We start from the raw sequence: 15,054 nt of genomic DNA, 5'->3' as shown, positions 1-15,054 counted from the left end.
ATCCTGCCTCGGGCATGGATTGTGTGATGTCCTTAGGTTAGTTAGATCTAAGAAGTTGTAAGTTCTAGGGGACTGATGACGAAAGATGTTAAGTCCCATAGAGCTCAGAGCCATTTGAACCATTTTTTAGCTCACTATAGACGAGAGGTAGTCACAAAACTTTATTTGTCGTGTCGACGAAAGTGAAGTAATTAATATTATGTTGGTACAAGTGTGCAGTCCTGGTACCCATCTAAATTCTCGCGCCACAGTGCCGCAGCGCGTAGCTAGACGAGAAAAAAAGGAGCCAAAGCTCGGTTATAAAGTCAAGTAATTCGTTTTCTTCGTTTGAAGGGGAAAACGCTGCAACAATCCAGGCTGGAAAGGGAACCGCGCCTGCTCGTCATCACAGATTTACAAAATTGTGGCTTGGGTGGAAAATAGTGACAGAAGAGGAAGCTCCAGATGGTCGCAAGGCATGAGCCATTTATGTCACCGTAGTTTCCAGGTAGCGGTTGGCACAGGAGGAAAAAGTACAGAACGGTAATCCAATAACCGTGCTGTCGAGTTTCTGCGCGGATACGTTTTGTTTGTAAGGTGTCAGACAATCCAACACCTTCCATTAAAAACCTGACCTGATAGCAAATCCGGCAGTATGTCACATAGCTCCGAATAAATCCTGACATACAATTAACCAAAGTAATACGATGAACGAGTGAGCAAATGGAATACCACAGACTAACACAAGAACGCCTAAATGCATGTCATACCCTCCCACAGTGAAACAGACGCTCTTCCAAGGAGAGAAACGAAAACAGAAGCCGAGAGCAGAGTCGTGTAGGCTGGGAGACCCTATGATAAGGGAAGGACACCCACATCGCCTGTCAACTGCCAAGAGCAGCCCCCGGCCCATGTTAAAAGATAAAGCCCTCCAGAAGAACAGTATAGATCTTACGATAACACTAAAAGGACCACACCTGCTGCAAGTTTTAGCGTGAGACTTTTTCGCGTCTCTGTTACGTTGCAAACTTCAAAAACATTGCCCCGCCACGAAAAGTATAACGTTTCCCATTGGATAGACAGTATTTTTGTAGGCGTAGCTTAAGGTTAACATTGAGATCCTGATTGGTCAGTTGAAAACACAGCCAGATACCATTTTCTTAAACCAACTTCAGTAAATTGTAGTAAAGAGAGGTTAGAGAGTTGCTAACGAGATGGCGAGGTGTGTGGAGCTGCGCCACGCGCCGCCCCCTGACGCTGCCTAACCACAGACAAGGTAATGAACGCACGCGATGCTGCATAACAGCGCGTAAGGCTTCACTGAGAACTGCAGAAGTCCCATCTGTTACACCCCCTTTTTTGCGTAATACTAGTGTCGATCGTCAATTAAACTTCGTGGTATTCACATTTGCTACTAGAAGTTAAAATGTTAAACGCGATTATTTTTCTGTTATATAATTATTGAGATGCCACATCAGCCACTGTAATTTACGACAAGTTAAATAAGTAATTAAAGATAATTGAGGGTCACTCTAGACTATTTTGATAGTTTTCTCTTTTATGAAACTTAACTAAACCTAGATTATAGATGTGACATGGCATAGGTCATCGTTCGATCCATTGTAGAGCTTGGAAACCCATTCAGGGAATATTATTTCACATTTTTGTTGAACGCAGTTGGTTTTCATCATCCTTTTCTTTTATCAATAGTGCAATTTATAAACAATGTTTTGTGAGTAGAATAAAAATTCGAATGGTAACGTTAACTGCTTTTTCGACGTTATTTTACCAGCTAACTAAAAATAGGAAAGCCTTGAACCTCTTCCACTAAATTGAGTTAGTATTAAGGTTCTTTTACAGGGAGTGCAGTGCAGCTAACGCTGAAATGATTAAGTATTTGATTATATTATCGCTAGTCTCACTGAACTCTTTTGAACTGTACATGTCATGTGTGGTCAGGCGTCTCCTTACAAGCAACAGGTCCCAGGTTCAAACTAGTCAATTCTCTTAAAAAAAAAACACGCTCAGAGAGTCGTTGCGTGAAAGTGGTAGAGAGACACGACTTAGAACCAACAGAAACCACGCAGAATGTTAGATGTTTATTTATTTTCAATTTTTATGTTATACACACTGAAAATCAACCGAAATAACGCTGAGTACCTTTCACTTATTAGTGTATTGTGTGTGTATTGAACCGGGGACCCAGAAACGACGGAGAGGCTGCATCCCACCATAGGCCTCACTCGTTCACAGCCCTACAATGGGCCACAGTAGTCCACCCAACCCGCCGCAGCCCGTCACTGAGCCCAGGGTTATGTGCAGTTCGGCCCCCAGTCGATTCTCCTTTGAACGTCTCATACCAGACCAGTGTAACCACAAAGGTTTGCGTGCTAGAGTGATTATGATTTACGCGTACGTGGAGACATTGTTTGCGCAGTAATCGCCGACATAGTTTAACTGAGGCGGAATAATCGGAATCAGGCCGCATTCGCCGAGGCAGATGGAAAACCGCCCAAAAACCATCCACAGGCTGGGCGGCGCACTAGTCCCCGACACTAATCCGCCGGGCGGAGTCGTACCGAGGACCGGCACGCCTTCCCGCTCGGAATTACTTATTAGTGCTTTCATGGAAGATATGCAACTAAATACAGTTTCCTGCAAAAGTGAAGACATGAAAAAAATAAATAAGAAATGACACTTTCATACGAGTTAACAAAAACAGCTGCTAGACAAGCGACACTACATCGTATTATTTTTAATCTCAGTAGACCTATGTTGCCATCGTTTCACTGACCATCTATGTCTATTCATTCTAGGGCAAATGCGTTTATTCTTTAAGGCTGTTTTGTGTAACATCTAAAGGTAACTTTTCGGAAATCTTTATACAATTTTTATGAACAGAGAGAGGAGCATTACAGTCATTGTCAAGTACTGGTTAGATACAACGAGAAATCATTCTGTGTTTGACACACCGTACGACCATGAAGGCTCAGCATTATACCGTCCACTGAAAATCCTTCATATCATGTTTCTGGCCCCGACTGCTGTAACAAAATGTGTAAGGGACGATCGGAAAGCTTCAGTTCATAGGCCGTACAGTCTAGAATCGGTACGCCCCTTAGCAAAAATCACCGTGAGCACTGACGCAATCACCCCGTTGACGCACCAGGCTGAAGATACCCGTATGGTAAAATACCCTGTACTACTGTGTGAACAAATTCATAACTGCCTGCCGGTCATCCTCTTCCGACAGGAATCGTCGACCCTTCAAGGACTCTTTTAAAGGACGCAAGGTGTAATAATCGTATGATGAGGTATCAGGACTATAGGGCGGATGCTAGAGTGTCTCCCATTTCGATAAGGCTGGCCTCTGGGATCGACCGATTCTTGTGTCGAATCGCGACCAGCACGAAACTTGGAGCAACATTCCGCTACGGCGTTTTTCGGACCTGTACGCATTCTCCATTCTCCAGTGGATGTCTACCGGTGTTCGTCTATCAGCAGCTATGAAAAAGTAGTAGCACATTGATCCCCTTTGGACGTATTTGGTAACAATGTTGCCATAGTTCTTGTTTCTGCATTTACCACACACACACTGATAGGAAGGCTGGAGGGAGGTGTCGGAATCGGTAAAGGTAGATGGAATTACTTTTAAAATTTTATAGAGCGGGATAACTTGGATACAGTGATCCTTCAGTGGAAATCCATTGGAAGATACATTTACAAAACATTTATTAACATAAACTATGGAACATATTGGCGCTTAGAGCATTCACCAGGATTACTTATATCGCGGTTCCAAATCCTGACATGTTTTACTCAAATAAAAAGAGAGTTAACGATACTGATTGGCGGCACTAAGCCACTTAGAAGATTCTTAATGAATCCGGCAAAATATCTTTAACTACACTGAGGCTCTAGGCACACACGATTTAAAAGAATAAGGTAATAGCAACGCACATCGACATCTTGCCCTAAAGACAATGGGTGCAGCTCCAGGTTTGCCAAGTGGCCACCCGCTGTATTATCTTCAACCTAATGTAAAATCAACAGCAGAATTTTAGAACATCTTTTTTGGTCGCGTATCATGTCATTTCTGGAAACCCAGAATCTACTCCATAGGAATCAACATGGATTCCGGAAACAGCAATCGTATGAGACCGTACTCGCTTTATTTGTTCATGAGATCCAAAAAATATTAGATACAGGCTCCCAGGTAGATGCCATTTTCCTTGACTTCCGGAAGGCGTTCGATACAGTTCCGCGCAATTGACCGGCGTTGCCTGTTGAAACGTTGTTGCGATGCCTCGTGTAAGGAGGGGAAATGAGTAACATCACGTTTCCGACTCTGATAAAGATCGGATTGTAGCCTATTGCGATTGCGGTTTATCGTATCGCGACATTACTGCTCGCGTTGATCGAGATCTAATGACTGTTAGGAGAATATGGGATCGGTGGGTTCAGGAGGGTAATACGGAACGCCGTGCTGGATCCCAACGGCCCCGTATCACTAGCAGTCGAGATGACAGGCATCTTATCCGCATGGCTGTAACAGATCGTGCAGCCACGTCCCGATCCCTGAGTCAACAGATGGGGACGTTTGCAAGACAACAACCATCTGCACGAACAGTTCGACGACGTTTGCAGCAGCTTGGACTATCAGCTCGGAGACCATGGCTGCGGTTACCTTTGATGTTGCATCACAGATAGGAGCGCCTGCGCTGGTGTACTCAACGACGAACCTGGGTGCACGAATGGCAAAACGTAATTTCTTCGGATGAATCCAGGTTCTGTTTACAGCATCATGATGGTCGCATCCGTGTTTGGCGACATCGCGGTGAACCCACATTGGAAGCGTGTATTCGTCATCACCATACTGGCGTATCACCTGGTGTGATGGTATGGGGTGCCATTGGTTACACGTCTCGGTCTCCTCTTTTTCGCATTGACGGCACTTTGAACAGTGAACGTTAAATTTCAGATGTGTTACGACCCGTGGCTCTACCCTTCATTCGATCCCTTCAGCAGGCTAATGCACGACCGCATGTTGCAGGTCCTGTACGGGCCTTTCTGGATACAGAAAATGTTCGACTACTGCCCTAGCCAGCACATTCTCCAGATCTCTCACCAATTGAAAACGTCTGGTCAATGGTGGCCGAGAAACTGGCTCGTCACAATACGCCAGTCACTACTCTTGATGAACTGTGGTATCGTGTTGAAGCTGCATGTGTAGCTGTACCTGTACACGCCATCCAAACTGTGTTTGCCTCAATGCCCAGGCGCACCAAGGCCGTTATTACGGTCAGAGTTGGTTGTTCTGGGTACTGATTTCTCAGGATCTACGCACCCAAATTGCGTAAAAATGTAATCTCATGTCAGTTCCAGTATAATAAATTTGTCCAATGAATACCCGTTTATCATCTGCAGTCCTTCTTGGTGAAGCAATTTTAATGTCCAGTAGTGTATTTATATGACTTCCCTTTAAAAGGGTTTATTGTTTGGGAAAATGTTGCAGACATTAGAATAAACAACAAACTCACTGAGGGCAACAAATAACGCAAACGGATTTAAATGAAAGGTGCCTTGCGAGAGGCGGAATTTACGCATAAATTTCTCCAGTGTTTATGAATGTTTCCAAATAATCGTACATGAAGGAAAAATGGCAGTTTTACAGAATTCTTTATACGGTTGTCATCAATTGAGCCAGCGGCATTGAAATCATAGTCAACTCTTGGCTCAGATATTTCTACAACGCCACTTTGCAGATGACTTCCGACATATCTTTCCCTCTGCGGCACGCCGACAGTTAAATTACACCATTACGCCATCCACTGAAAACCCCTCATTGTGGGTTTCCAGCCTGACTGCCGTAGCAAAAAGTAGAAACATACACTGAATTTGGCACTTATCACCTCTATGTGTGTCACAGAATTTACTCGTATAATGATATTCGTATGTTACCTATATGATGGTGTAAAAATGTTTAATTTTACAAAATTTTGCAGATATGTAAATAAAATACAAACCCACTGAAGATAACACCGACGTAAAAGAATTTAAATCCAAGGTGACTTGCAATAGGAGTAATTTCCACATAAATTTTTCCAATGTTGATGATCGTTCCGAAAAAATCTTATCTAAAGCTACAAATTTATTTTCTAGGCGTCACTGTTTCTTTGTGACATCGGTCAATTTACTTCATTCTCCTGTGTGTGAATCTCAATACAATCTAGGTGACTCGATGTCATTGACATTGACACTTGACCAATGTAACTGCCACGAAAGTTTAGGAATTAAAAAAAAAAAATCTGCATCTTTTTTATATCGAATGATTTTCCAGCGGACGCCTCTCTTAATTACAGAGGATCAATAACAATTAATTATGAAACTAAACGATACAACGATCGGGGCGTGGTAGTTAATGCCACTCCCAGCTGCCTGTTACGAAAACAATTATTCTTTAATAACCAAGATATTCAATATTTCCGAAAAATGTTGCGTTATTTCTACATTATACACAGTGCGGCGAATCTTGCATTCACAAAATAATCGCCCTCCGCAAATTATTGTGAAATTGTTCCTGAAATAAATTCATTCCGCTTTTCCATATGCAAGTTAACTGACAACACGTGATTAATGGGAAGCGAGCTTCGCATTTGCGACACACTGTACCAATAGCACAGCGATTTATCAAATGTTCGACACTCGAGAGAAAATCACCGTTTGCTCGTTGCTTACGTCTCCCAATCTATGGCTGTTAAATTTAAATACAGATCTGTCATTATACATAGTCTCTTGAAAGGCGGCAACTATCACCAAGCTCCAAAAGTGTATGCAACCAACTACTGCCTGTATTCTTTTCTTTTTTTCCTTTTGAAAGAGTTGTAAGAGAAGATAGAATAGCAAAAATACTGTATCGATACATGGTAAGTAAAGGCTGGCGTTACTGTAACGTTCAACAGTCATTGCATTAGTCGACCGCAGTATTATTGCGTTTGGTAGTTCAGGCGGTTCGATCGGAGCATCACTTGTTTGTGTTGTAATTTTTGACGCGAATCACAGTCCGACGCGTTTTGTTTTGACACCACCCTACTTGTTTACGGTAGCGTCCCCGCCTGTTTCTGGTAACGGCCACGGGAGGCCAAGAGCAGTAATATCGTGGTCGGGAAATGGACAATTTTGTGATGCCACTATTTATGTTTTATTGTTTCTCTGCAGATGACTAGCCAGGCCCTCATCTCCGTGTTCAGCGTGTTGTTTGGAGACAAGCTGATCTCGATGGGGCACAAGACTACAAGTGCAGCCGTCATAATGAACGTCATGATGGCAGTCATGAACTTCTCTGGTGAGTACGAGAGATGATCGCGTTACTCTTTTGTTCTCTATGAGTTGCTTTCTTTTGTCGCTTCATATGCTGTACGCAGGTATAGGTTCAGCTATTTCTCGGATCTTAGCTATATCACACTGAACTGAGAGTGGGGTGAATCGAAGTTTCTTAACAGAATATGACAGTTTTGTCTTAAAACCAAGGGAATCTCCATGCATACCTCAGGTCAAATCTGAGTGTTTGATGTAATTCAATTTGGTGTTGAGTTACTTGTGTCTCAGTCAAAGCTATGTGACCATAGTTGATCTACGAGCTCTGTCTACTTGAGTAAGTAAAAATTTGGAATTTCTCCAAGTGAAATGCCGTGCAGTCACTGCAGCAGCTTAGACAATCCAGAATTTGGGATTAAATATGTCAAATCGTTCCTTTTCTACCTGTTTTATTATAGTGAGCAAATAATCATAGACTTGTGTTGCTACATACTGAATTCCTTTCTGAACCGTTGACAGTTCTGATAACGGACAATAAAGTTCATATTTTTCTGCAGTGTTGTAGATATGGACATTACTGTTCTTCTCAAATTATGATAGATTATTTTTGACGCATTTGGAGCAACGGCCTTGCCGCAGTAGATACACACGTTCTCGTGAGATCACCGAAGTTAAGCGCTGTCGGGCGTGTCTGGCACTTGGATGGGTGACCATCCAGCCGCCATACGCTGTTGCCATTTTTCGGGGTGCACTCAGCCTCGTTATGACAATTGAGGAGCAACTCGACCGATTAGTAGCGGCTCCAGTCAAAGAAAACCATCATATCGACCAGGAGAGCGGTGTGGTGACCACACGCCCCTCCTATCCACATCCTCAGCTGAGGATTACACGGCGGTAGGATGGTCCCGATGGACCACTTGTGGCCTCCACACGGAGTGCATTTATGAAGAATTTGAGTAGCGAATTATGTATTGTGATGGTGCAGTTAAAATGCCTAACTCCTTGTAGGGGTAGCTACATGATAATTGCAGGTGAACACCACATGCTAATTTTACTGCTGGCTTTTGTGAAATCAGTGCTTTCTTTCAAAGTGGTGTGTTAATCCAGACAATTATCTCAAAAGCCATCACTGAGTGGAAATGTGCAAAAGAGGAGGATAATTCGTTTGTTTCCAAGGCGACTTATTATATGAAGAGCAAAAGTAGCTGAACTTAACTGTTTAAATATGCTTCCTCCATTTCAAGTTATCATATATACATACACTAAAAAATTTGGGGAATTCTACCCTATTTAATAATTCCTTTTAATGAGGTGCATCAAATGTTCGTATGACTTTATCTGTTGTACAAAATTCCATAAGTGTGTTTTTTCATAATTTAGGGAGAGTCCATTTTCAAATTAGCAATTCGTAATTCTTTGAAAAACAGCATTCACGATCTCTTCTGTTGCTTTCTCTGTAATGGGATTCATTGTAATAGCAGTATAGTCTCCAAAAAGTACCACTTCAGCTAGTTGAATGTTGAGTGGAAAGTGTTTCACATACACCGGGTGTCTCTCCAAAGAGTTGGCACGTGCATTTTCTCTGGCGTTTCGGCAGATCTTTTCAGTTTTGTTTTTGCGTTGTCCAGCTGCAGTCATCTCAAACAGTTACTGCTCCTCACGTCGTCCACTTGACGCACATTGTCAACAAAAAGCTTCTATTTGTTTCCCGTTAAAAAACAAAATTCAGTCGGAATTTTACGTGCCCGTTGGTAGAGCGCTCCAAAATTAATCTAATCCGATATTTGTTTCATCAATGTGATTAACAGGAACAGTAAAACACGAAGATTAAACAGCAAACCCGCAGCGACTCAGCAGCTTTGCATGCATAGTCGTAGCATTCATCGCGGGCCGGCTTTCACTGTTGGAGTACCGGTTATTCTTCGAGTTTACTTCCTGTTAATACCGTCCGAAAAAAAAAATCGCTCTGCACTAATCTGAGTCCCCGCTGTCTAATGCACAAGTACAATTCCACTTTAAAAATAATTTTATTTCTGACGGGAAACAAACCGGCACTTTGCACTGACACTGGGCGTGCAAGAAAGACTTGATGAGCAGAATTTGTTTGGACTGACTCCAGCTACACAATGCAAAAAGAAAATGGCAATTACCTGCCTAATCGGTGAGGAAAATGCGAGTGACGATTACTGAGAGAAATAACCCTGTGTAAGGAATAGGGGTGTATTCAAAATTGAAACTTGTGGGACTCCTTTTGCGATATCTCCCCAACCACTTAAATTTTCTACCTTTCCAGCACTGTCTGAATTATTTAGCATAACTTTCTGCATTCGGTTTGCTAAGTAAGATTCACACCAGTTCTCTGTAAAAACAGTCCATTCCACAACACTTGAGTTTTTCTAAGAGTGTAACATAATCTACTTGCCTTGGAAAGATCACAGTGAATACTAACTGGGGATATTTTATTATTTAAGGCATGTAATGTATGCTGAGTAAATGTATAATGGCAAACTCAGTCGAGTAACCTTTCTGAAATCCAAATGTGAGACTACTCTTGACTACATTACTTTTTAGGACATTCTGGAAAAATATCTGAGTAAGAAAATTTGACTTTTTTTAGAAGGAGGTTTAACAAATGCATATTTTAATCTGTCTCGGAAAATTCGCTCATCCACATATATCATTAAAGACTTTAATTATTAGAATAACCTTTTATAATTGTGTTTTGAGTCCCATCACCACCATATGATCAATTTTTGTAATTGTATTAATTTCAGTGAAGGATGTTGGTGGTACTTCTAGTTGCTTGAAGTTCAGTGAAATTATATTTTTACTTTATTCTGCTGCTTCTTCTACTGAACCTTTTAACACTATTTTTGAAGCTAAATTTATAAAGCGATAGTTATAACTATTCGCAACTTGTGAATTATCATTCACCACATTGTTATTTAGTATAATTGTTAGGATATATCTTGTGTATTGGCTTGTTGTCCTCTCTTAGATCTGACAATATCAAAGGTAATTTTTATTTTATTATCTAGATTATTAATTTCTGTCACATCCTACAGACTTCTTGACATGTTAATAACTTTCCTTAAAATACCACAGTATAATTTGTAGCATGAAAGTAATGTTTGACCTTGACATGCGGGTGACAATTGCTGGGAGAAGCAACCCTGTGTAAAGAATAGCGGTATATCCAAAATGGAAACTTGTGGGACTGCCTTTGCGATTTCTCCCCAGCAATGACATTGGCTTCTCTTTCTGTGTATACCTCATTCCATACCACATCTTTTAACTTAAAGCACTGTACTCCATTCTCAGAAATAAGCCTCACTGCTTTGTATGAATCTGCCTCACGGATTTGAGATTCTGTATTGTTTATTTCTATTAACTGTGCATCATTATTACAATTATTACAAGAAATTGAATTAACATCAGCAGTAAACTACAAGACAGCTTATAGCGTAAGAATTCTAAATCTATACGACATTGTAATACAATACAGAGTGATAGCGACCACTGCTGATATATATGGTTACAGTAACCAAATTTGTATTCCTGAAATAACCAATATTCTAACTAACCGAAATCGATCCATCACAATAAAAGCGTTAAACTGGTATAACAGTAATTTGGATTTCTTTACATACTGTCTATAAGAGATATCTTCAAGACTGTCGGCCAATTGGATAATAAAATTGAGTAATTCAGAGATCGATATTAAAAGTAGATTGTGGGGCATTTCGGTAGCCTTCGTCATTATAAGTCCCGTGAATCGGATAAGAGAGAATATCGCATCTAGACACCAACAAAAGTAACAATTTTTCCTCGCACCATATGCTAAAGTAACAGGGTATGGATTACGTTGACTTGCGGAGCATATATAGACAAGCTATCCTCGCCACCTATTTTCGATGGAGTGTTCTAGTATGACATTACCTCAGCGATGGGAATAAAGACAATCATATAATACCGAAAGCTAGTACATCTTAGTGTCTGTTCTACCATAACCTATATTTTCTGTAAATTTCAAATTTCTATTGCTTAAGAGCTATGAACGATACAATTTCATGTTGGAACACGATTTCTCTGTAACTACGAGGGCTATCCACAAAGAACTTAACGTTTTGGAAATAAAAATAAATAAGGTATTGGAATTTGTTTTATTATATAAAGACGAAAGCCACACTTAAATACTATTTTTCTACATAGTTGCCATTTAAATTAAGGCACTTATCGTAGTGATGGACGAGCTTGGAAATTCCTTCGTCGTAAAATTCGTCCGCCTGCGCCTTCAACCACGTGGTTACCTCTTTTGGGACAGAAAAGGTGTGATTTTTGTGGATTTCCTGGAAAAAGGCATTACAATAAACACTCAAAGGTATTGCCAAACTGTGCACAACCTCAGAAGAGCAATATAAAACAAGTGCAGGGGAAAGTTGGGCTCAAAGGTCTTGCTGATTCACGACAACGCCCGGGCCCACAAGGTAGATGCCACTCGTGAAGTTCTCGAATCTTTTAAGTGGGAGTTGTTTTCTCATCCGCAATACGATCCCGACCTGGCACTGAGCGACTTCCACTTATTCTCAGCAATGAAGAAGTGGTTGGCTATGCAGCGTTTTGATGACGACGCACAGCTTCAAGAAGGGGTAACCGCGTGGTTGAAGGCGCAGGCGGCCGAATTTTACGACGAAGGAATTTCCAAGGTCGTCCATCGCTACGATAAGCGCCTTAATTTAAATGGCAACTATGTAGAAAAGTAGTATTTAAGTGTAGCTTTCATTTGTACATAATTAAAAAAATTCAAATAATTTATTTCCTTTTTAATTCCAAAACGTAATGCACTTTGTGGATAGCCCTCGTATAATTGTTTGATCTGACTGGAAAATACGTGCCTTTCCAGGTCTGTTCACCGGACCGCTGCTGAAGAAGTTCTCGATGCGGCAGGTGGCTGTCACCGGAGGGTGCTTTGTGGTGACCGGGCTGGTGCTCACCAGCTTCGCCAATTCCATCATCCACATCATCATCACCTACAGTGTCTTCGTAGGTAAGAGATATTCATCGTGATCAATACACTCATGTATCAATGACACAATCGACTTCACAGTACTCAGACTTTAAACCATTCCGCCATTTCAGGAAACCTAGATCCAGATGTTAACTCAAGACCTGCTGCTGTAACTGCACTGACGTTCTTATTTTTCCAATGCTTTCATCGAGTTCGTTCATTCTCAAGTTCCTCTCTGTGTTTGCAAATCACAGTGACGTCCCGTCTTTTGTTTCTTTTTGTTCAATGTTTGCCTTTTTATTTACACATTTATTGATAGTGTACTACTTACAATGTAATGTTTCATTGTGTTACTTCGAAATCAGAGAGTGCCCGAAAATAGTTGTCACATCTGCATACACTCTACGCTTTAGGTATTGTGTTGCGGCGAGGTTGTCTCTTTTATTTTCCTTTCCAGTGCAAAGTTACTTATCATTATATCGTAACGACACCTACATTAGCAAAAAGGTTCAATTTGTATCAAAATTATCATTACGAAAATAAGTCTCATATCTACGCCCCTCAGATATTCCTGTGTTCAGGTCTTTGAAGAAAACATATTACATGCTTATACAAAACTGTGGAAGTACCAGAGAGTGCATAACTTTAACTACGTGGATTCACAGAGAGTAACACTATTAAGTACGCCATTTATTTATTTAATCGCTTCGGAAGCATCGAGCACTCTATACAGCAATAAACAACCTTTTTTTTGTCATCAGTCTACTGCCTGGTTTGATGCGGGCCGCCACGAATTCCTTTCCTATGCGTGCTAACCTCTCCATCTCAGAGTAGCACCTGCAACCTACGTCCTCAATTATTTGCTTGACGTATTCCAGTCTCTGTCTTCCTCTACAGTTTTTGCCCTCTACAGCTCCCTCTAGTACCCTTATGTCTTAGCAGATGTCCTATCATCCTGTCCCTTCTCCTTATCAGTGTTTTCCACATATTCCTTTCCTCTCCGATTCTGCGTAGAACCTCCTCATTCCTTACCTTATCAGCCCACCTAATTTTCCACATTCGTCTGTAACACCACATCTCAAATGCTTCGATTCTCTTCTGTTCCGGTTTTCCCACAGTCCATGTTTCACTACCATACAACGCTGTACTCCAGACGTATATCCTCAGAAATTTCTTCCTCAAATTAAGGCCGGTATCTGATATTAGTAGACTTCTCTTGGCCAGAAATGCCTTTTTTGCCATAGCGAGTCTGCTTTTGATGTCCTCCTTGCTCCGTCTGTCATTGGTTATTTTACTGCCTAGGTAGCAGAATTCCTTAAATTCATTGACGTCGTGACCATCAATCCTGATGTTAAGTTTCTCGCTGTTCTCATTTCTACTACTTCTTATTACCTTCGTCTTTCTCCGATTTACTCTCAAACCATACTGTGTACTCATTAGACTGTTCATTCCGTTCAGCAGATTATTTAATTCTTCTTCACTTTCATTCAGGATAGCTATGTCATCAGCGAATCGTATCATTGATATCCTTCCACCTTGTATTTTAATTCCAGTCCTGAACCTTTCTTTTATTTCCATCATTGCTTCCTCGATGTACAGAATGAAGAATAGGGGCGAAAGGCTACAGCCTTGTCTTACACCCTTCTTAATACGAGCACACCGTTCTTGATCGTCCACTCTTATTATTCCCTCTTGGTTGTTGTACATATCGTACATGATCCGTCTCTCCCTATAGCTTACCCCTACTTTTTTCAGAATCTCTAACAGCTTGCACCATTTTATACTGTCGAACGCTTTTTCCAGGTTGACAAATCCTATGATCGTGTCTTGATTTTTCTTTAGCCTTGCTTCCATTATTAGCCGTAACGTCAGAATTGCCTCTCTCGTGCCTTTACTTTTCCTAAAGCCAAATTGGTCGTCACCTAGCGCATTCTCAATTTTCTTTTCCATTCTTCTGAATATTATTCTTGTAAGCAGCTTCGATGCATGAGCTGTTAAGCTGATTGTGCTATAATTCTCACATTTGTCAGCTCTTGCCGTCTTCGGAATTGTATGGATGATGCTTTTCCGAAAGTCAGACTCATAGATTCTACACACCAACGTGAATAGTCGTTTTGTTAACACTTCCCCTAATGATTTTAGAAATTATGATGGAATGTTATCTATCCCTTCTCCCTATTTGACCGTAAGTCCTCCAAAGCTCTTTTAAATTCCGATTCTAATACTGGATCCCCTATCTCTTCTAAATCGACTCCTGTTTCTTCTTATATCACATCAGACAAATCTTCACCTTCGTAGAGGCTTTCAATGTATTCTTTCCACCTATCTGCTCTCTCCTCTGCATTTAACAGTGGAATTCCCGTTGCACTCTTAATGTTACCACCGTTGCTTTTAATGTCACCAAAGGTTGTTTTGACTTTCCTGTATGCTGAGTCTGTCCTTCCGACAATCATCTCTTCACATTTTCCTGCAGCCATTTCGTCTTAGCTTCCCTGCACTTCCTATTTATTTCATTCCTCAGCGACTTGTATTTCTGTATTCCTGATTTTCCCGGAACATGTTTGTACTTCCTCTTGTCATTACTCAACTGAAGTATTTCTTCTGTTACCCATAGTTTCTTCGCAGCTACCGTCTTTGTACCTATGTTTTCCTTCCCAACTTCTGTGATGGCCCTTTTTAGAGACGTCCATTCCTCTTCAACTGTGTTGCCTACAGCGCTATTCCTTATTGCAATATCTATAGCGTTTGAG

At 41.1% G+C, this 15,054-nt stretch overlaps 1 protein-coding gene across 2 annotated transcripts in view; it reads left to right on the top strand.

The window, feature by feature from the left end:
• The window catches only part of LOC126273047 (monocarboxylate transporter 2-like), an 82,172-nt gene that overhangs the window by 12,655 nt on the left and 54,463 nt on the right, over positions 1 to 15,054 (top strand). For both annotated transcript variants that reach the window (XM_049976443.1, XM_049976444.1), the window contains exons 3-4: positions 7,198 to 7,324; positions 12,200 to 12,343. In XM_049976443.1, the coding sequence (XP_049832400.1) occupies positions 7,198 to 7,324; positions 12,200 to 12,343 (271 nt within the window). The remainder of the gene's footprint in view (positions 1 to 7,197; positions 7,325 to 12,199; positions 12,344 to 15,054) is intronic.

This window comes from Schistocerca gregaria, chromosome 5 (assembly GCF_023897955.1).
Source record: "Schistocerca gregaria isolate iqSchGreg1 chromosome 5, iqSchGreg1.2, whole genome shotgun sequence".
NCBI lineage: Eukaryota > Metazoa > Arthropoda > Insecta > Orthoptera > Acrididae > Schistocerca > Schistocerca gregaria.
Note: the sequence above shows the minus strand (reverse complement) of the source record. Positions and strands in the feature narration are given on the sequence as shown.